Raw genomic sequence first — 20,445 nt, forward strand, 5'->3', positions numbered from 1 at the left:
ATGTTGATGAATTTACAATTCAAGGTGGTTCCATTCAAGTTTATGGCTGATTTTTATTTATAGTGCACACTGGGCCCAACCAGCTGCTGGGCTGAAATTACACCCCACAACAGCAACTTGTACAAATATCTGCCAGTTTTGTTGCCATGTTCAACCCAAGTAGTAAACTTTTAATTAAGAGTGATACAGAAGCAAACCACTAATAACAGTGTAGATCGAATACATAATGTTGCTGTCAACCGAAAGGAGTGAGCTTGGTTCTGGGGACTTGGATGAAAGAGGGTGCACAGGAATTTCTAAAGTTAAATGTCTCATGCACAATTTGGGCAGACTGTATGCAAGTCTAGAGCCGGTCAGCAGGGGGTGCATGCGAGGTGGTGTTCCAAGGGGGCGTGGTTCCGCGTGGCCAGGCACTCACCTCATTCTCGTCCTCGGAATGCTGCGAGAGCTGGTCATGCTGGATTATCTCAGCTTCATCTTCCGTGGGCCCGTTACCGACCCGGATCCCACCAAATTTCTGTGTGCCCTGTTGAGTGAGTCCGGTGCATGATGAAGACACGCCTGTCTGCTCTAAATTTTCTAGATTCTCAGCAGGCCTTTCTTCTATCTTCTGTGACTAGATGCAAAATCCACAAGACTTTTTTGGCTTAAAGCATGCCTTGGGTTTATTTGACTGGGTACTTGAAGTACCTGCCAAACAGTCATAATTTATGCGTGAACGCTTGACAGATGCATGGGTCAAACAGGAAAACGCTGCATTTATGGTATGAATTAAATCTTCCCACACATCTGTTATTCAATTCAAGCAAAATGTCTAGTCTTTTCTTCAAAGCTCATGGAAAAAAATAGTTTTTTCTTAGTTTACAGCCAACCCAAGGTATGCCTTAAGTGTTTCATTTTAAGAGAAAAACCCAGGTGCAAGTTTAATGTCATTTTTTCAGGGCTCATACACACGTCAGAGAAGGCATGGGCATGTATACAGCGCAGATGGACATACCAGGTGCTTCCTCCAAAGGTACTGACGCCGAAGCACCATTGTTTTCACTATCAGCATACAGGGAACACATGCAAGGGCAATCACCACCAACAAACACTGGATCCCCATCTATAGAGTCAAACAGAGAGAGGTTAGATTGCAGACACACAGAGGGGGCTAAAAGTTGTCTTTTTTTTCCTCCCACGCATCTGGTGCCACTGGGCAGAGGGACAGGTGTGGCCGTCACCTGTCCTCTGTAGAGGGCTTTGTTAGTGGGGTCACTGTAGTTGAAGAGGCACATGTTGATGAAGGCGATGAGCAGGCTGGGTGCATCCTTAGAGGTGACAGCGTCGTACGCTCCCCATTTGTAGAAGATGAGCAGGATCAGGTAGCCAAAAAGGGAGCTCATGAAGACAATCTCGGGGATGAAGCCCAGAAAGATGTTCAGGGGTTTCTTGAAGTACCTGGGAAAAATCAACCATGGTACCTCAGTTTGCACTGCATGTCCAAGGTCAAGTGATGTCATGAGATGGAGGATAGACGGACTACTAGTGTTAGGAAAATGAGGCATGACAAAAAACTAGGTGGAGCTATACTTCGCTGTCAATCACCAGCTCGTTTGAACCAACCAAAAGGTTTTGCCTCTCCAACAATGATTACTATAAACAATGATTGGTTCAAATTTAGGAGTTTCTGGCAGAATATAGTAGCTCCACCCAACTTCATGATACTTGATTCTCCAATTACCAGAGAATACAGGCCCTGCCTGTTACCTACAGGTGGTTGAACAAGCTGAGGCTGACACCAAACAGCATGTGGATGACCCCCAGGATGACAGACATCTTCATTTTGAAGGAGTTGAGGAACGTCAGCTTATTAGTGGCAATGTTCCAGATCTACAGCACAAAACAGGTTAAATGAAAAACATTTGGTCTTTTCTGTCCAACATTTTTCCAAATAAATACCATATATATACAAGAGGAGCAGATTGTCCTTTCATCATGCAATACCCAGAGTTAAAAACTGAACACTTACCGGGTCAATACCTAAAGGATAGGGCCCATTGAAGACTCCTGGTATTGCCGGATCCAACTGCAAGACTGGATTAGTATCAAGGGTCTCAAATCTGAAGACATAGAATTTAATCATATTGGCAGTCTCTTTTACACTTATGACAATGGGTTACTGTAGTGATGAAAGCATACTTAAAAACACTCAACTAGAAGCTATAAGGTACCCACTTACGTCCAGTTTGCACCCTTTGACCCGAACATGGGCCTGACACTCCAACCAGAGCCAAACATGTTGAGTGATTTGGAGAAGCAGTCATTATAGATGATTCCAGTGTAGACGGAGAAGATTCCCATCAGCAGGATGATGTACCGTCCAGCAAAGATCATGCTAAAAATCTACACAGGGAACAGATGCTGCCATCAACTACCCAGTTCCGGATTTGCAAACCAAAGGTAAAAGAGCAAAGAGTCTTTTTGTTATTTCATATGAAGGATAACGTGTTCTCAGTTCCCAGTTCAATGGCTTACAATGTGAAGGGTTTTGTTCCTGAAAATTTCCTTAAACTGTCAAGTTATGCTTTTACTCTGTAAAGCTTTCCAGGCATAGCAGTGTTCAACAATACGGCTGTCTCTCAAGCTTTTCTTTTTTATTCTCTCCTCAGATTGTGGCATGTACTGTACAATTAGGTGGATTCAGGAAAACAACAGAAAAGAGAGAGTGCTCTTGATGACTTACCCAATTTGATTTACAATCACAAGAAAAGCAAAATCAAATATTTCATGTGTAACTCAAAAAAACATCTAAACGAGGTCTCTCCCTACCTCATTGTCACTCTTTTGGGAGAGGAGCCGGCTTTCCCTCAGGACCAGATAGAGGGCAGCACCGGTCATTAGCAGCCCGTGGCCCATGTCCCCGAACATGACCGCAAACAGGAAAGGGAAGGTGATGATGGTGTAGGGGGCTACAGGAAGGAATGTGGGGAAAGACAGCATTATATAAACAGTTAAATGAGTAGATCCCTCATAGCAGTTAGAATCATTCCAGGCCTTCAGCAGGCAGCTAATTTGTATAAAACAACACCAGACAATGGTCTGATGGAAGCAAGCCGCCAAAACCGGGATGCGTTTCTGAAGCTCACTTCCTGGTCTTGTTGAGAGATGTTACTCACCTGCGCCAGTGCAGTTGTATCCAGTATAGGTGTTTCAATCACCTGTTTCAATGTAAGTCAATGCTAACAATACGGTCAAAATGCTTAAATTCAAAATTTGCACAAAAATCATAATGGTTATACCAAGTACACCCTTGCCAATTACAATGGTGGAGCTGGTAGATGTGTGTGCTAATGGCCAAGCAGTCAAAAAGTGAGACCTGGGTTGATCTCCCGGTAGGTCCCAATTCCATAAGCATCCACGATGTTCTGGAAGCCGGAAGTGAACTTGTTGGTTTTGTTGTATGTGGGCGGGGTCTGCTTGGTCTGCATCCTGTTGAGAATTGAGGGCACCGTTGAGCCACTTCTCTCCTGCAGACGCATAGGAGAATTGGAGAATTCATCACATGGTCACCATTTTAATTTACCAAGAAACACACTGGACCCAGCAAGATATGTGGCGCAGGCCTTAGGGGAGTCGATTTTCAGCCATGTGCAATTCCTTCCGTGCGGGAAAGGGTTTGATTGTCAACTTGGAACTTTCTCAGCAGCAGTGCCATCTCTATCCTTAACCCTCTCAGCATTCTATCTGTCTGCATAAAGAAAAAAATTCTAAGGAGGGCAGATTTTCCCACTCTCCTTAAAACACACGGGACCCACAAACTGCACAACAAACACTGAACAATCTATTCCTCTTTTCTGCTGCAAATGTTACACACTTTATAGGTAAGCTTGCAGTGTGTCTAGTTTGAAGAACCACTGAAACTTCACTAAAAACCTGACAACTACTGTTTAGCAACCAGCAATATGGACAACAGGAACTTGATAAGAAGGAAAAAATGTTCCATATGTGGACACGCCGAGCGAAGCGTATTCACAAGTGGGAGAAACGCAGGTGTTCATATTTTGCACATCACTCAGTATCAACAGCAGTAGGAGATTCTCACTGCAGGCACACCCTTCTCAGTCTCGCTTGCTTCATTCTTTCAATCCACTTCTGGTTAATCTATGTTTGGTAACTCGTAAATTCCTGGGCCTATTTCCAGGCCTAATGATAGAAATTGTTAGGAAGGAATCTCAGCGCTGCACAGCCATTGCTTAATTATTCTTGTATTCATAGCAGCTATTTTCCTACTGCTTTTTAGTAAAATGGGAGCAAATGTCTCAATGTCAGCATTCACCAGAAACCAGTTATTAAAAAAGGACAATAATCTAAAGCTCCTTTTGAGAGAACTTCCCCTTTTCACTCATCCAAATATTTCCACAGTACTTACCAGCCAAAGGCGAGTGGCAAACACACGGCCACTTGATGTATTGTGACAACAAGCAAAATCTCTGCTGTCCTCACCTCACTGGCAGACCCAGTCATGTGCACATGCCAAACACCATATAAAAACAGGCTTGCGTATATAGAAATGGAATTTACAACGTGCCAAGCGCAGATGGAAACAACACATTATGGCACGTCCATGGCAGTTTGAGCCAGACCAGCATTTATTAAAAGCAGATCAGCGGACATGTGTTGGCGTTATGCTAACCTGCTTACGGTAAGAACAGGAATGGCTCAAACTGCTATGTATTAGGAGTCTTATTTCAATCTCTGGAAATGGATGACTCAATACACACCTAAACACACAAAGCCCAGGTCTGGCCATCAAAACTCAGCCTTGCTTCCCAACCTGCAGCCTCACCCTATTACGTGCATACTGCACTGTACTTTTTCATGGGAGAGACGTGGGGGGTGGGGGCGTAAATTTCCCGCAGCTATGTTAAAAGTTTGGGTTGAGATTCCGAGGACCCTCTCCCATTCTGACCCTTAACCTGGAGGAATTCCATCATGGAGGCCAGAGCTCCCAGTGAGCCACTGCATCACGGTCTCCGTGTGGGTGTGAATCCTCATTCATCCACTAAAGGCACACACCCTGTCAGCAGCCATGGAGCTCGGGGTGTCTTTACTGCTCCACCTCTGTGGGAGCGGAAGGGTTTGATGATGCAGAGGAAAAGATAATCAGACTGGCTTGGTCCTTCAGGAGTTGCGGAAGAAAGCTCCAGAATCTATTAATATAACGTACAGTAACATACAACTCCCAAAAGCCCAAGCTTTGATGGGCAAGAGGACAAGCATGGAATGCTCCACAGCTGTGTATTTTTGTTAGTACAGCTGTGGGCGTGTCACTCAAAAGGCTCAGTAAGTCTAAATATGAAAATATTGACCATAATTATGAAAAGGTAAGACTAGTTGATTTCGAATGCTATGAGAGTCATAAATTCAACACTAAGCCATTCCAATTCTCCAAGAACTCTATGGACCCACAACCTGAGACTGTAATTAGTCCCAGAGACTCATAAAGTCTCGCAACAAACAGTGGGAGTCCAGCGTGCTTTCAAACGGCTCATATTTTATGTCAACTGTGAGAATTCCATAGGACTGAAAGTAGATTCAACATCAAACCAAATGAATCAGCTGTGACCCAGTCGTACAGACCAGTCTTAGACTGCAAAAGTATGTGTCGGGTTTGACTTTAACTCAGATACTGTAAAGTCTCTCAACATTGCTCTCACTCCATATGAAAACACTTAATGAATGATTACTATAAATTTGTAGTCTGTATTGTTTACTAATTAAATCAGAGTAATAGCTTGTATTGAATAGGGAAATATTACATCATACTCATTATGTATTTAATTATTTATGGTGCACCTATTTGTCCGTCTCCTTGCGAAAATATTCAACACACTGCTTAGCAAATGTAGCTAATTAATTGCTGTGGGTTAGGAGTAAAGAAAATGGAGAAGAGGTTTTCTGTGTGCTCACGCGCAAAGCCTGTCATTTAGTGATACTGGAGGGAAAAGACCAACGTTCCATCCTTTGAAACCCTCGCGCCACGCTCCAGTCAAATTTCGTCTGCCCCACTCCCTTCACATGCTCTGATCTGACCCAAGGATTAGCTTTCGCCTGCCAGGAACAAACCTCCAAAACATGAAAACGGGTCCCCTGGTCCCAGCCCTAGCGCTGTCCAAACAGGTCTGGGGGTTAGAAGCGGGAACATTCCCTCCCTCAGAGTAAATGAGTCATTGGAACTGAGGACAGACTTAACGTTTCCATTTGCTCAGCACCAACTGCATAAATTTTCCTCTCATTCTCCGCTCCCATGAGGCCTAGCAGCTATGCCCCTGAACATTTGCCCGAGTTCTTTCAGAAACAACCTGATTTCAATGGGAGATACATATCGTAGCAGCCTACTGAAAATAGGACAGCCGTTTATTCCCCTTACTGAACAACCCTGGATGTCTTTAAATTGTACCGTACAAAACAGGTACAGTATTTAAATTTCCCTTTATTTAAAGGAGAGAGGACAGCCCTCCTATGTTTTTCCACTTTATTCAGAGAGCCATTCATGGCCAGGAATCGAACCCATGGCTGCGCAGAGGGGATCTGAACGTGGGTCCGTGGGCAGCGGCTCCTGATGTGAGTACAGCATTTTTTTTTTGGGAAATTTGGCAATACACCATTTAAGTGACTAATAATCATAATAAAAACAGGAAATGGCTTCAGGCCGGTACAACAGTCCAACAATGGCGTTTAACAGACTTGGCAGACACTCTATTGTGCTTGGCTAAGGGCTCTGATATTAAGTGTAGACTTGCTACTGCTATACAGCTTGTGTGTAAGAGAATTAAATCAGATAGGACTGGCCTGTAGTATGGCTTGATTTGGTGAAGCACTTTGTTTCAGCGTAATGACGGAAACAGTCTGGAAACATTGAAAACACTGCTCTCCACAGAGGAGTCAACGATTGGTTGAAATGACCGACTAACAAAGAGAATTGATTAAGCCCATTATAAGGCAATTAAAAGGGCTCTTATCACTAATATGGGACAGTTTGTTGTTATTAGTCATTATTATTACTTCAACCTGGAGATCAGATCACTGAACACGACTGGTGAACTCACAGTGCCTCTCCGCAGGGCAAACTGGATGGAGTCCAGGTCAGAGACCGGGCACCACACCTCGGCGATCAAACACTTCTGGGTGACGTCGATGTTGCAGAGGTTGAGCGTGTGATAGATGGCCTTCATCTTCCTGACCTTGATGAACCACACCCTCACTGTCTTGGCCGCAGCCTGGAGGACCCTTTGACGATGATCCTCCGTCTGGTTCAGCACCTAGAAGTACACAGAGACGGTCAGAGCAAATAAGGACTTATGCAAAAAGAAAGTGACAGTCAGCCAATAAGATGACACTTCAAGACTATGGCACGTTACATCTATTGTTAGCCACGCTTCATATTTGGCCAAGATCTATGTATTAACATCATGTATCCCAGCAACAGTTAAACAATGTTAGATCTTTATCTACTGGCTTGAGTGTCGCTGGATTTAGCTTAATTAGAAGGATTTACTAGGCTATGCAGCTTGACAAAAGCAAAGGTTTTACATGCTACAGTACCCACTGGAAGGCTACAGAGGGCTCTGTCTGTGCATCAGAACATAATGGCTCTGACTCAGAGAGGGTCTATGTCCTGAGATTATCAGACACCACAGTGACACCCACTCACACAGCCACCCATATCGTCAGGCACAACAACCCACACACACGTGAGCGTAACCACACCCAAACAGCGGGACGGGTGATGAAACCGCTTGTCGTCGGCAGTCACAAAGGGGCAGTCTGAAGAGTGACCTGTCAGGCATTCGATATCCGACACCTCCGGTGGGAGCTGGTGCATTTGAAGAAACGCAGCTGGCCTAGCAAGTCACTACGGGGGTGGCAGAGGCCAGCACTGCCCCAGAAGCTTGTCAAACGTGGTCGCTCTTTTAGCGTGGGCGTGCGGGGGTGGGCAGAGGTAGCCCTGCTGGGCCGGATCATCCCCCTTTTGGGGTGAAGAGAGGAATGAGACAGTCCCTTTTTTCCTACCCTAATAAGGAAAGGATTTTATGAGCCCCAAACAAATTGTGATCCAGGGAAAGACAAACGCAAGAGCACAGGCTCATCCCAGCTCTCTGCTGCTAACCATAACATTGTTCAGAGAAACTACTTTATTTATATGCACAACTCTTTCAATCTAATATTATATACAGTCTGACATTCAATAACTCATTAGCACTGTGTGTAGTGTATTTCTGGTTCCTGGACCACATTAGCAGTAGGGCTCTGGGTATTACATTGAAATAGACTTCAACAGAATACAAGGAGAAGGCCTTCATCCCTGTGGCAGGGGAGTGTTAACAATAGCCCCTGAGTCAGTGGCCTGGACTGCTGGCTTTCCTGGTGCAGCTTGGCCCAGATGCAGAGGGTAGATAGTGCTATCCACGGTCCCACACCCCCCATCAGTGAGTGCCTAGCACAGGCTGGCACAAATACAGATTACTGAACTCATGGCCAGCAACAGGTGCCAAAAACAAACTCTGAGCTCAGAAATCCTCTGCTTCCCTACTGTATTAACCCATTACAAACACTATGTGGTGTTTCAGAATGGAATATTTCAAGTACAAACACACACAGAAAACTACGGAGGCGTTAATGCATGCCAAAACAACAGCACCAACCTAAAAAAGAATACTAATACTTGGACTGCGCTTTATTATACGAATCTCCATGTACATGTGCTATGAAGACACCCAACTTATCACCAACCCATCTTATTGTCTTCAAATTGTACATTGAAGGTAATTTTGGAACTACTTCTAAAACTTGCTTGATTCCTACTGATTTAAGGTTGGTACTTATGTTGGGCAATGTGTTTTTCTTGTGTTTTCAACGTGTTCTCCAAAATGTTCTCCCAACTGCATTCTACTTATGATCTTAGTAGACATCTTTGTTGCCTCGGCAGATTTGGAAATAATCCAAAGGTAATAATTAGGTAATACTTAAACTCCCCATCATGAATTAGACGATTAATCATAAAATTTATAAAGGTTGTATCTAGTCATATCATGACTTCCCGTAAGCAGGGAGCAGATAACCAGGGAATGAGCATACCCTCCAGATAAGTACGTAAGTCACATGGAGAATGTGAAACAGTATTTGTGTGGAACAGTTCTTAAAATGGAAATAATGTCCTTTCGCAAAAGTTTTTCAGCTTTCTCAAAATAACAAATGTAACCTTCTCCTAATGACAAAATCCCCAAATTTTGTCATTAGGACAAATTCAAAGTCAAAGGCTCAAGGCTAACTGCTAGCTGTATGACACATCTAACCAACTGCCTTCTCTGGGTTTCATTTTCACACAGAGCCAGGCTTAGTGCCTCATAAAACTTTCAAATGGTGCAGAGCTTAATGCAGTACGTGTTTTTATGTGCTCTGAAAAGGACCAGTCAGCCAAGTGGCTTCAGGTTTCAAAACCAACTGAACGTTCAGCCCCCAGCAGCTGTGGAGATAAGCCACCTAGGATCATCTAAAAACCGTACCCACAACCTCCCTATGCTCCGCTCCACCACAGGGAAACTTACAAAACAAGGGAGATGAAACATACTGACGACACCCTCTTAAACAGACCAGACTGACCGAGGTTCCCTCCAACTCTGCATCAAACGCTTGGGATTTCCCCAGCTTAGTGCTGATCAGGAGAGATGTCAGAGAAGTGTATTCAGTGAGTGTTAACTATGCACTGTTAATCTCCGTATTAATGCTAAAATCTTCAAAAATGAGACGCCGCTGGCGTTTACTTTGCTGCATGATGGGTCAGTCAGGTGCATACCATCTGGAGGTCCTCGATGCGAGTGTTGACCCCCGCTGCCATCTCTTTCCTCTCCTGGGGTGTCTCAGGACAGGGGTACAGGGAAGCACGAAATCTGAGAAACAAGGGGCAATGGGGAGTGAGGATCTGTGATGTAATCATATTGCTTCTGCCAGAAGCACAAAGATAAAAACACTGCCTTCCCACACACCAGCTGCTCAGTCAGCACCCAGGGCTTAATCCTCTTTGCTCTAGCCAATCAGAAATGGGATAACATATTGCCGAGTCTGCCATTGGAAGCTGTAAAGCTGCAGAACAGTACATTTGCGTGGATGTCATATGTAAAGCTAGACATGTTCGGTCAGGAGCCAAATTCTTGCAAGGTATGTCATACAAAACTGTAAAAATTTCAGACTAAAAGATCAAATAAAAAGATCCTATATTCAATGCAAGTGTCCCAAACAATCCATATTTGTACAAAAGGTAGTGTGTGAAAGGCTATTAGTGTCATGGCTGTAACACAATTATAATGCATGAATGCATGACAGCATCTTTACATGTTCATTGTACTGACACCAATCAGAAAATACCTCATCATAGTAAAATGTTCTTTAAAAACTTTTGTGACAACACATGCTGTCACAAATAAGCAACGTTATTTTAAAATAAGAACACACAACAAAAAAGAATATCCACACATGTTCACCAATTTGGACAATGCTTACTATGCAGTCTTAGTAGTGCAGAATTAACAGCACCACCCAGTCAAAGGTCCTAAATAAATAATTAAGAGCCGAGTTGCCAGGAGGCATTTGGATGAACAGAGGGTGAACAGTGTTCAGCTGGTACTTACCCCTCGCATATCTTCTTAACCCTGTTTTTCAGCTGGTCACCTTGGAAGAAGATGATGAAGACGGACTTGTGGACTTGGTCTCCCTGCAGACAGAAAAAACAATAGGCTCCTCTTTGCATTATCCCTGAATGTGACTTTGACATTTGCTGATGTGATTCTTAAATCAAAATTTAAGAATCCAATTTGTGGAATTAATGAAAAGCTAAACAATACTAAACTGTATGTATCTAAAATAAGATGGCTCTCATGGGCCAATAAACTCGTCATAGGCATAGCTTATCACAGAAAAGGTTCCCATATGTTTTTATAAAATGCAATTCTCTCATTGCATTGATTGCATTGAAACTACCATTTCCAGCTCCAAGGCATCTGTAGGAAAAGCCTTAAAGAGGTACTGACTGTGGTGGGGTCTTCCAGAGGGTCCTCAATCTCCGCCTGACGCAGAAACACGTTCCCGCGACACACCCTCCACAGCATCCTCTCGAAAGTTGGAATCCGCTCCCTGCTGATGACCCCAGCGACGAACCTGTGCGGTCAGCAACATGCCTCTTAGAGTGCACTAACCCACAGCATCAAAGCCCTCACAAAACCAGTCTCTACAAATGCAAGTACTTGATTGCAACTGCACAAGAGCAAAGCTGCTAAACCCAGTTTGTTCAAGATGTTAGGTATATTAGTGTTCATACTCAGGTTCAGAACCTAAGTGGGGTTAGGAGTCCCCAAAACAAGTCATTTGTCCCACCAAAGAAGAAGCTGCATGAAACCAACACACTGTCGCAAGATCATTCCAAGAAGCATTTTCAGTGCACCCTCATGACCTCTCTGCCACATTGACAAAATTGTGTTATTTGGCTGCGTCCCCCTATAGTCTGATCTGCAGTCGTGTGCCATAAAGAGCTGGTGCAGCATTTACCCTCAGTCAGTCAATTGCTAATTGATTTAAAAGTCCACTGGCCTGCATGGAGGCAATTAAATGAGCGTGACATGAGAGGGGCACACCAGTCCCGCTCCGTGCCTTACTGCCGACTCAATGCGATGGCAATCGATAAACATGGCAGCGCTCTCCCAAGCTCGAATCAAGCCAGCTCACGCTCCCATTGACTAGCTGCCCGGTGCATTGATCCTGAGCTCCCCTGCAGTAGAGTCAGTGGGAGTTGCATGGTGTGTAATATTTGATATCCGAACGTATTGGCTGCTGGTCTCACTCTGTCGTTGTTAATAGCTTGTCTGTGCCCACAGGGCATGCGAGGTTGACTGGGTTTGCCAAGTGCCGGCTGAAATGACACGCACACACGCGCACACACAGGCACGCACATGCACACACACACACACACACACACACACTGGGCTGGCCCTTTCCCACAGGATAATACACATCACTGCTTGGGGGAGAATGGTATTTTGTTGCGATGGCGTGTATGTGTTCGCTTGATTTAATTCAAATTAAAACACACAGTATGGTAAATGCATCAGATTGATCTTCAATATTCATATTCCCTCTCAAGACAAAAAATGAAAAATCATAAGAATAAAAATCTCATAAAATGCTGATGGAAGAGCAGGATGGACCCTTTGTGATTATTTCCCCGTAATCCCAATTTTAAATGGTCAATAATAACTCCAGGGCTATCCCGGGTCATTGCTGTCCTCTGTCAATTCAGAGGGGCTACTACATCTTCTGAAGTGCGTGCAGTTAGTCGTTCACTTTTTTTTTAGCACACTACTGTTCATAGCTGTGCAGTTACTGCACCAGATAATTGCACCAGTAGTTGAAATGGTAGACCTCAGCTTTTATTAACAGGCCTTATGGGGAGCACTGATTTCCTACTCTCTTCCTTAAGGGCCTGCAAATCTGCAGGCAGCTTTGGCGAAACAACATGTTCAACTAATTGTTGCATTCAAGACAAAAAGAGCAGAGATAAACAAATCGTGATGGGACTCACCCCAGCCTCAGCGGCGCCCCCCGTCCCGCCTCGCTGGGGTCCAGCAGGGAGGACGACTCCTCCAGCAGATTCGGGTCCTCCATCTGCTGATGATGATGTAATTGAGCCTGAATTCACAAACCGACCACACCACTCATCACCCCCCGTTAGTGACATGCGGCAGGGAGCACGGGTCGTGGGGGGGGGGGGACTAATGAAAGAGACACTGAAAGGGATGTGGGGGAAGACTGAAGGAAAACCAAATCCGGAGGGGTTTGTAAATGAACACAAGAATGCAAAGCATGATGGGTAAAAACAACTTTGAACAGCCACATTTAGTTCTGGACATGGGAAATGCTGAGGCATACTGGAGGAGTCATAGAATTTGCGAACGCAACACTGCAGGCAGCGCAAAGCAAAAGCAGTGCGGGGTGGACGGTCAGGATGGTGATGTTAAAGTGGTCATTTGAGCTATCTAAGTCTAAATACTGAAATATTACAGGCAATAAAATGAGGTGTGGTCAAATAACCTAATAGCAGTTGATAAGTGGGAGTGTGAGTAATCTACCTTTTTCCTTACTTTTTTTCTTTAATCTTATTAAAAAAGAGGACTGGGTGGTAGTAGTGGACTAGTAGTGACAGTGATATGAGCAACAAACTGTAATGGACCAACAATCAAGCAGTGGTGCAGATCATTGAAGGAGATATTGTGTACTGTTCATTCTCCTCTCTTCCGAACTTGTCGGTATCCCCTTCAAACATCACTCCTATCCTTCCGTCCGGAAGAAGGACCCCCGACCCAGAAACACATTGGGGCCAGCTTCCTGGGAGTCGTAAAGTGGAGGATGGCAGCTTCCACCCAGTTCAGTGCCGCGGAGCCCTTTCACTCTGTAGCCTTGTAGTGACTCTGTCCAACCAGTTTCTGTGATATTAGCTAGCTAGTTATTAGCTGTAATCAATTTACATTTGAAATTAACTAGATGGTTTTTTTACCAGTCTATATATTAGTTTCACAAAGATTGAGTTAGCCAAGCTAACGTTAGCAAGTTCACATTACTTTGTCTTTGCAGGAAATTAAATATTTAGTTCCACTTTAATAGTTAGCAAACTAAACTGTTTTCAGATGGGCTACACAGGTGGACTACCTGTCACTTTATTGTCATGGAAGCTGCAATCTACATAGATAGTGAGTTGCAGGGCAATCTTTAAGTGACTCTATGTTAAAAATAAAGTGACTTACCAATGTATGTTTTAATTGATTTATAAAACAACAGATTCATGATTTCATTAAATGCCTAAAAGGGGTCTTTAGTTGGCAGGTTAGTTGGCCATTAGACTCTGTTGCTCGAACATGCCTGCATGCCACATGCGACAGGGCCAAACCGGAAGCTCCATCTCGTCCATGAATGAGTGTAAACACTGCTTAGATGAGCAAAGCATTGTTATTGATAGACTACAGTACCTACATTATTATACTGCAGTAGTCTTATGAAAGAATGTGGCATATTATCAACATATACTGTAAACGGAATTGAACACATCTGCGTCAGTGAGATCATACACAGGCAAGACCGTTTGCATCACACTTAAATTTGTGAAAAAAAGCATGCTTAAGGAACATTCTGAGGGGATTCCATCCATAGAGCAGGACAACAGAGAGTTGGATGAAGAGTGTGAAAGGGGGCTGAGTCAGAATTAGGAGGCAGGGAGGATGGAGAGAGGGAATGCGGAAGGGATCGGATGGGATGTGGGGTGGGGAGCCGCATGCCATTAACAGCTACTTTCCCAGACTCTGGCCGAGGGATGTGTTTTGAACTGAAGGACACACACTCCCCTCGGCAAAAACTCCCTCTGGTCTTCACAACAAAGAACTAGGGAAAGGACACAGGTCATGACATATCTGACATATTCTTTTTGCCAAAAATGCTACACTACACCTACCCACCAACAAATAGTTATAAATAATTATAGATATTTAAGAACATCACAGCTAATGACAGAGTCAAATCCTGAGTTACTTAATTAAACTGCAAAAATCTAGAAGGCCACAATTTTAACCTATCTCTATGATTACTACAAGTGCAAATCATGTACTTTCATTGATCAGACAAATCTCAAGTATACTATAAAAAATATAAAATAACTATAAAAGAACCCTCACACAACTACACAGGTCAACAGCATGACCAATGTAAGTGAATACAGTGAGGACATGGCTAATGGACATCATGCTGCTTAATGGACGTCATGCTTAATTTAGAGTTAGTCATTTATAGGCAACGCTGGCTGACTGAACTACAATAAGTTGGCTAATTAATGAGTTGTAAAGGAGGCATATAACGGGATCTGGATAACAGACCTATCGCCCAGATTCAATCAACATTTATCCTTAATTTTGACTAGTAATTAAATCCAGTAATAATTTTGTTTTTAACAATTAGTATGGCAAGTTCAGCAACTAACTCAAAAACGAACTTGCTAAACTGTGCTTGTGAAGGAAACGTGGAATGCTCACATTAACTTGCAAGTCAAAGGAACGCTGTTGATTAAACACAGGCCTGTAACAGCCACTGAGATTCAGAATGCTCACAAAGCCAGCATTGAGCCAAAGCTGCAAGAGCGAACATTGCCATGGATGGCTATAGAGCATGGGGTAGGAAAGGCAGTTAGCCAGCCAAACAGCTAACCAGACAAACAGGAAGCCAAAGTGATGCAGCTTATAGTTAACAGGAAACCATAAATGGCCAGATTGATGGAAGGAGCACCTGACCTCATCAAAAAACTGCTGGGTGCGACGGAGGATGTGCTTGAGCTCAGTCAGCTCCAGGAAGTTCTTCTTCAGCGCCTCCTGGTTGGTGTTGATCTCCTTCAGCTCATTCTCTAGCTTCTCAAAGGTGGCCTATGACACAGCGACATGACGGAAACAGTCAGCTAGTCCCTTCACACAGGGAGATGACAGTGGATACGTTCTAACATTCAGATGACCCTCAAAAAAATGCTCAAGAGTTGTGAATGCTCAGTCACCTCCAGGTCAATCATATCCCTTGGGAAGGGGACTTCTGGATTCTCCCCCGTGTCTACAATGGGAATATTGGCTTTCTTTATCTCCTTTTCCACAAACCCTATGGATGAAAACATTTTATGAGCCAGCAAAATGGATTAACTGGTGTCCCTTAGGCCTATACAAGCGTAAACTCTGAATGTTTGCAAAGTTTGAGTCACTCATCTTAACAACATCATGTCAGATACTCACTCAGTTTGCGGTCCATCTCCTCACAGCGCCTCACTTCATTGACAAACTTGCGCTGGAACACGTTCACGTCAGGGTTCAGCTGCAAACAAGAACAACCGAAAACCATTCTCGTAAATTAGTATTTACTATTCTCATTGATTTCATTATAAACCGTGAAATTTTTAAGCAACCCAACAACATTGAACTTAAGCAATAGTATATCATATAGCCAATTTGGCAGTATTACTTTTGTTAAGCAAAGAACTGCTTCCTTTTTGAATTTTTGTTTAAGGCATGCACATTTCGGTTTCATGTGCATGCCTTATCCTGTATGGGAAAGTCAACTGTTTACACAATGCCTGCGATGTCAGAAACATGCACAGTAACTAAAATAAACAATGTAGATAAAAGAGGGTTAATCGCAATTCATACAAACCCAGTAATTACTTGGCTCATAATTCAAAACTGGAGAGAACTCCAAAGAGAACTATTGGACATAGAACAGATACTTACATCACGGAACTGGACCATTCCCAGCTCTCCTAGCTCACTGACACAGCAGTAGGCAGCCTCTGATTGGAGGAAGAGCTGAGCGAGGGTCATCTCCTCGCTTCTGAAGAGTTCACCCATGGTGGCAGCAGATGCGCAAATTTAGATCTGGGGTAAAATAAAACTTGCTTGCCCAAGGCCTACAGAGACAAAATAACAGAAAATAAAACGCTTAGATTCTGACCATTTCAGAAGTGCCCCTTTTCCATTCAATTTTCATTCTCCTGTTTATTTATTTAATCCAATTTTTAAGCCATCAGTCTATCAAACAAATTGTTCCAATGTGATTTTTTTTGCAACCACCAGAGTTCATATTGTAGCTCAGCATATTATTAATGTTCTTTACTTGTTCCGTCACAAATGGCTTTGAAAAAGAATATCAATGTGCATCATGATTTGCATCACACATATAACAGCTAAGACAATTACTTTGGAAATGGCAGGAAGCTGTAAAACAGTGCTTTGTTAGGCATATTATTTCACAATGTTTGAAAATGTGCATTATATAATATTTGTATAAATATATAATGAATAGAGATTGGGGGTTAATAATTTCCTAACAAGATGACAAGATATAAAAAACCTCTATAAGTGAAGTGAGAAATGTGATCTGTTGATTTAATCTGACAAAACTAAAAAATATATATATGTATCTGTCCTGTTGCTGCACGTGCATTAAAGGAAATATATGTTCCTATAGTGTGAACTCTCTTTAGGCGATTTAGATAATTTACCTTTTGGGTTTTTACTTTTTTCCACAAATTGGATGTTATCCTGCACAGACATGCTGCAATTACCACATAAATCCAGCTTTATGATGATCATGTATGATGATATTACCATTTTGCTCATTGTAGCCTACATTTTGTATCACGTATGCACTGGTATATTAAAGCCAGGGTGAAACGAATAATTCTTAAACGTTTCGATTTTAACATTAACATTAGTGTTTCAAGGAATTTATCCAAAGCCGGATTTCACAGAGAATTAAAAGCGCTCGTTGAAACCTGGCTTGGCGTTAGAGTAGTACCACGTGACTCCGGGTACCCGTCGAGAGATAATGGAGAACAGCGCTAATTCTCAACATTCTAATGAAAAGATCCCATAATATATGACAATAATGTAAACCTCATAAACGGTTCAGAACATGAATACATTGTGTGGACTTCCATGTTACAAGATTTTGCGCATTATCCTACATTTACAGGTAGGCCGAAATGAAATGCACCATTTCATTAAAAAAAATGTAAACGAAAGTAATTGCACCACAACTGGTAAATTGTAACTATTTACTATTCACAATTCATTGCATATGCGACTAAAACCGTCCCTTGAGTGAATAATCAACAACGCTGCTGCATGAAGAATGAATGAGAATCCGCAACATCCCTGACATTTATGCCGCACTGACTTCAACCTTTCAAGGACGCCATTATAAGAAATCTATGCCCGCTGTCGGTTCTGGGCAGCAATCTATCAATGTAAACACCTAACACCATGAACAAGTGTGGTGTATCGTTGATACATGCCAGGGAAACTTGGAAAATTCAGAATGTATTAACGTGAGACCATTTATCGAATATGGCTTTTTTGCTATCGACGTCACCCATGCGTAGAGTAGCCTAGCTACACCCAGAAATGATGCTCTAGGCAATATTGTGATCTTCTCTGAATTGCTGCCAAGAATAGAAATATAGCAGAATGAGTAGCCCAATAGATCGAGATATAAATTGTAGGCTATAAATTTAGTTCGTGACAACGGGTATTCATATGTTGAACTAATAGTGCGAGGCAACAAACCAACAATCATCATCAGAGAAGATAGGCGGATCATTCGCAGCATCCTCAAACGTAGCTCCACCGAAAGCAGAAGGCTACCTTATAAAAAATCTTGTGCACGACAACCTGGCCTGCGTATAAAACCCACTGGTGTTCAACATCTTTCATAAAAGCGATTTCAGCGAATTCAGTTGTAAAATAAACGACCGCCAAGACATCTAAATAATTAATATTTTAGCTTGTAATGGACATCAGCGTTGCCTTAAGATGCTATATATCCTCCGTCACTAAAATCGAGATTTACGTAAAATATCAAATGTATCAAATGGTCACCTGTACAGACCTAATTTACATTATGATATCATATAAGCTACCGCTGGAGAATGATAAATACATAGGCCAAGGTAACTATCGACAGTATTGATATCTCTTTTAGCTTTGTAATAAGAAAATGCATGCATATAAAAGAAGCTGCTCGTTTATCCATACCCACAGCGCCAAGTCAATAAAAAATCTTCAGGTCGCAAAAATGTCCTTGATAATTTTCTTTCATTTCATTAACCGGCTGCTGTAATTGAAGCTTTCCAACCTTCAGAGGGTATCAGATGGACTGTGCGCGAACGTGACGTCACCAATCCTCCCAGCTCTGATCACATGATGCAAGTGGGCTGGGTAATTAGCTTAATACTCTTGTCAGACCCTTGATCCGCTATTGTAGAATCTTGAGTTCACGAAATAAAACATTCATTAATACTAGATTTTTGGCGACCATCAGCAATTAAAACCAAAACTCTCCCACAGTGACAATATTAATTTAATTATCTCTGTCAATATGTTGAGCGTAAAAAATGCAATCAAAACGTACGAACAAAAATATATTCAGTATATTTATTATTATAAAAATATACTGATTTGTCAGACTTGATTGCAATTTGTCCAGAATTATGTTCTTAGTGGTTAGATTTTAAATAAAAATAAACATATGATGCAAGATTATTGAACCCACGACAAGCAGCATCTCAGTTTTTCTGAGATTTGTTGGTTTATACCTTAAAAGAAATATATTATTGGATTCTGAAATAAGCTGGCCGTTCTTTAGGATTCATCTTTGAAGGAATGTCCATGTTTTCTTGTTTCATAATTATTGACTTAAGTAAGATTTTTCTCAAATACTCCACGCAAAGCTCAGTTTCTTGCTATTTTTCTGTCCGGGTAGTTCTGAAATTGAGTAGGATCTAACCACAAACCATTGTTTCCAAAGACATGTGTTCTATTGCATCATACAATGAGAATTTATATTTATAAAACCTGTATCCTCTGTAAAATGTGTTGGAGAAATATAGAGGTTGCCATCTGATATAAATCATTGCTAACTTATTCAAAAGAAATGTAAAATTGGGGGCTGCTGCCATCATTCAGTGACCAGTCATGATAGACATGATAGTGACTTACAAAAAAACACAAAATTAAAACATTAGAAATTGTACATTTTTATTATATTCCATTTAAATATACATAAAATACATATTAATTCCATTCAAGGGTGGTGATAGCGAAGTGACGGCTTGGTGTGGCGGCATGCCCCATACCTATAGAGCACTTTTCAGGGTTCCCAACAGAAATAACTACAATGACCACAGACTCTCAGCCCTTAAAAACATTAATTTCTGTACCACAGAATAAAGCCCCAAACCTAGGGGATTTTGCGTTTTTTTCCTTTTTCTTCTTTTTCCTGCCTGATTACATCATCATAAATGCTCCAGGCACACAAAGAATACATCTCACCATTGGACATTTAGGTGTATCAGCCAATAAAAACATTGGATACACAAAGTGCAGACATTTAAAACAACAAAACTTTGTGACTTAAGTGTCTGCTTATCTCATAGTTCTCTGGGTAGGATGTTTGCCATTGGTATTTTTTGGACGAGTGACAGATCCGGGTTCAAATCCCCCCTCGAACTCACATGAACCTCAAACTAATTACACTGGATTGCTGGTTAACTAAAAATAAAACTATTGGTTTTGCATCTGTGAAATCTTTGCAGGGAACTCATTCATATTTCTCAAATCCAAATAAAATACCTCCACACTTTACACAGTTCCACTTTTGACCAAGTTTAACATTAGCTACTTTGCTAATGAGGTGAAAGTTGTCAAGTTGCTTGAAACAATTTAGGAAACATTGGGTAGCATTGCATTGGAACACAGCTTGTTTAATTTGAGTGAGGTAGCCAAGATAGCCAATATTGTTTCATGTAACTTCACACAATTTTCATATCAATACTTTTAA

At 42.1% G+C, this 20,445-nt stretch overlaps 1 protein-coding gene across 3 annotated transcripts in view; it reads right to left on the minus strand.

Annotated features, from left to right (window-relative positions):
• Positions 1–18,798, minus strand: part of atp6v0a1a (ATPase H+ transporting V0 subunit a1a) — a 33,575-nt gene extending 14,777 nt beyond the window's left edge. Inside the window, exons 1-18 of one of the 3 annotated variants that reach the window (XM_035404962.1) lie at positions 18,642–18,798; positions 16,338–16,513; positions 15,846–15,924; positions 15,617–15,714; positions 15,363–15,491; positions 12,614–12,696; positions 11,070–11,196; positions 10,671–10,753; positions 9,839–9,932; positions 7,092–7,304; positions 3,359–3,509; positions 2,812–2,951; positions 2,222–2,385; positions 2,012–2,102; positions 1,754–1,872; positions 1,224–1,440; positions 998–1,105; positions 419–526 (exon numbers count right to left, since the gene is read on the minus strand). In XM_035404962.1, coding sequence (XP_035260853.1) covers positions 419–526; positions 998–1,105; positions 1,224–1,440; positions 1,754–1,872; positions 2,012–2,102; positions 2,222–2,385; positions 2,812–2,951; positions 3,359–3,509; positions 7,092–7,304; positions 9,839–9,932; positions 10,671–10,753; positions 11,070–11,196; positions 12,614–12,696; positions 15,363–15,491; positions 15,617–15,714; positions 15,846–15,924; positions 16,338–16,454 — 2,121 coding nt within the window. In that variant the 5' untranslated portion in view covers positions 16,455–16,513; positions 18,642–18,798. Of the gene's footprint in view, positions 1–418; positions 617–997; positions 1,106–1,223; positions 1,441–1,753; positions 1,873–2,011; positions 2,103–2,221; positions 2,386–2,811; positions 2,952–3,358; positions 3,510–7,091; positions 7,305–9,838; positions 9,933–10,670; positions 10,754–11,069; positions 11,197–12,613; positions 12,697–15,362; positions 15,492–15,616; positions 15,715–15,845; positions 15,925–16,337; positions 16,514–18,641 lie in introns of all 3 variants that reach the window. The other 2 variants (XM_035404960.1, XM_035404961.1) reach the window with 2 other exon arrangements.
• Positions 18,799–20,445: the final 1,647 nt, after the last annotated feature.

The sequence above is a fragment of the Anguilla anguilla genome, chromosome 2 (genome assembly GCF_013347855.1).
Source record: "Anguilla anguilla isolate fAngAng1 chromosome 2, fAngAng1.pri, whole genome shotgun sequence".
NCBI classification, from domain to species: domain Eukaryota; kingdom Metazoa; phylum Chordata; class Actinopteri; order Anguilliformes; family Anguillidae; genus Anguilla; species Anguilla anguilla.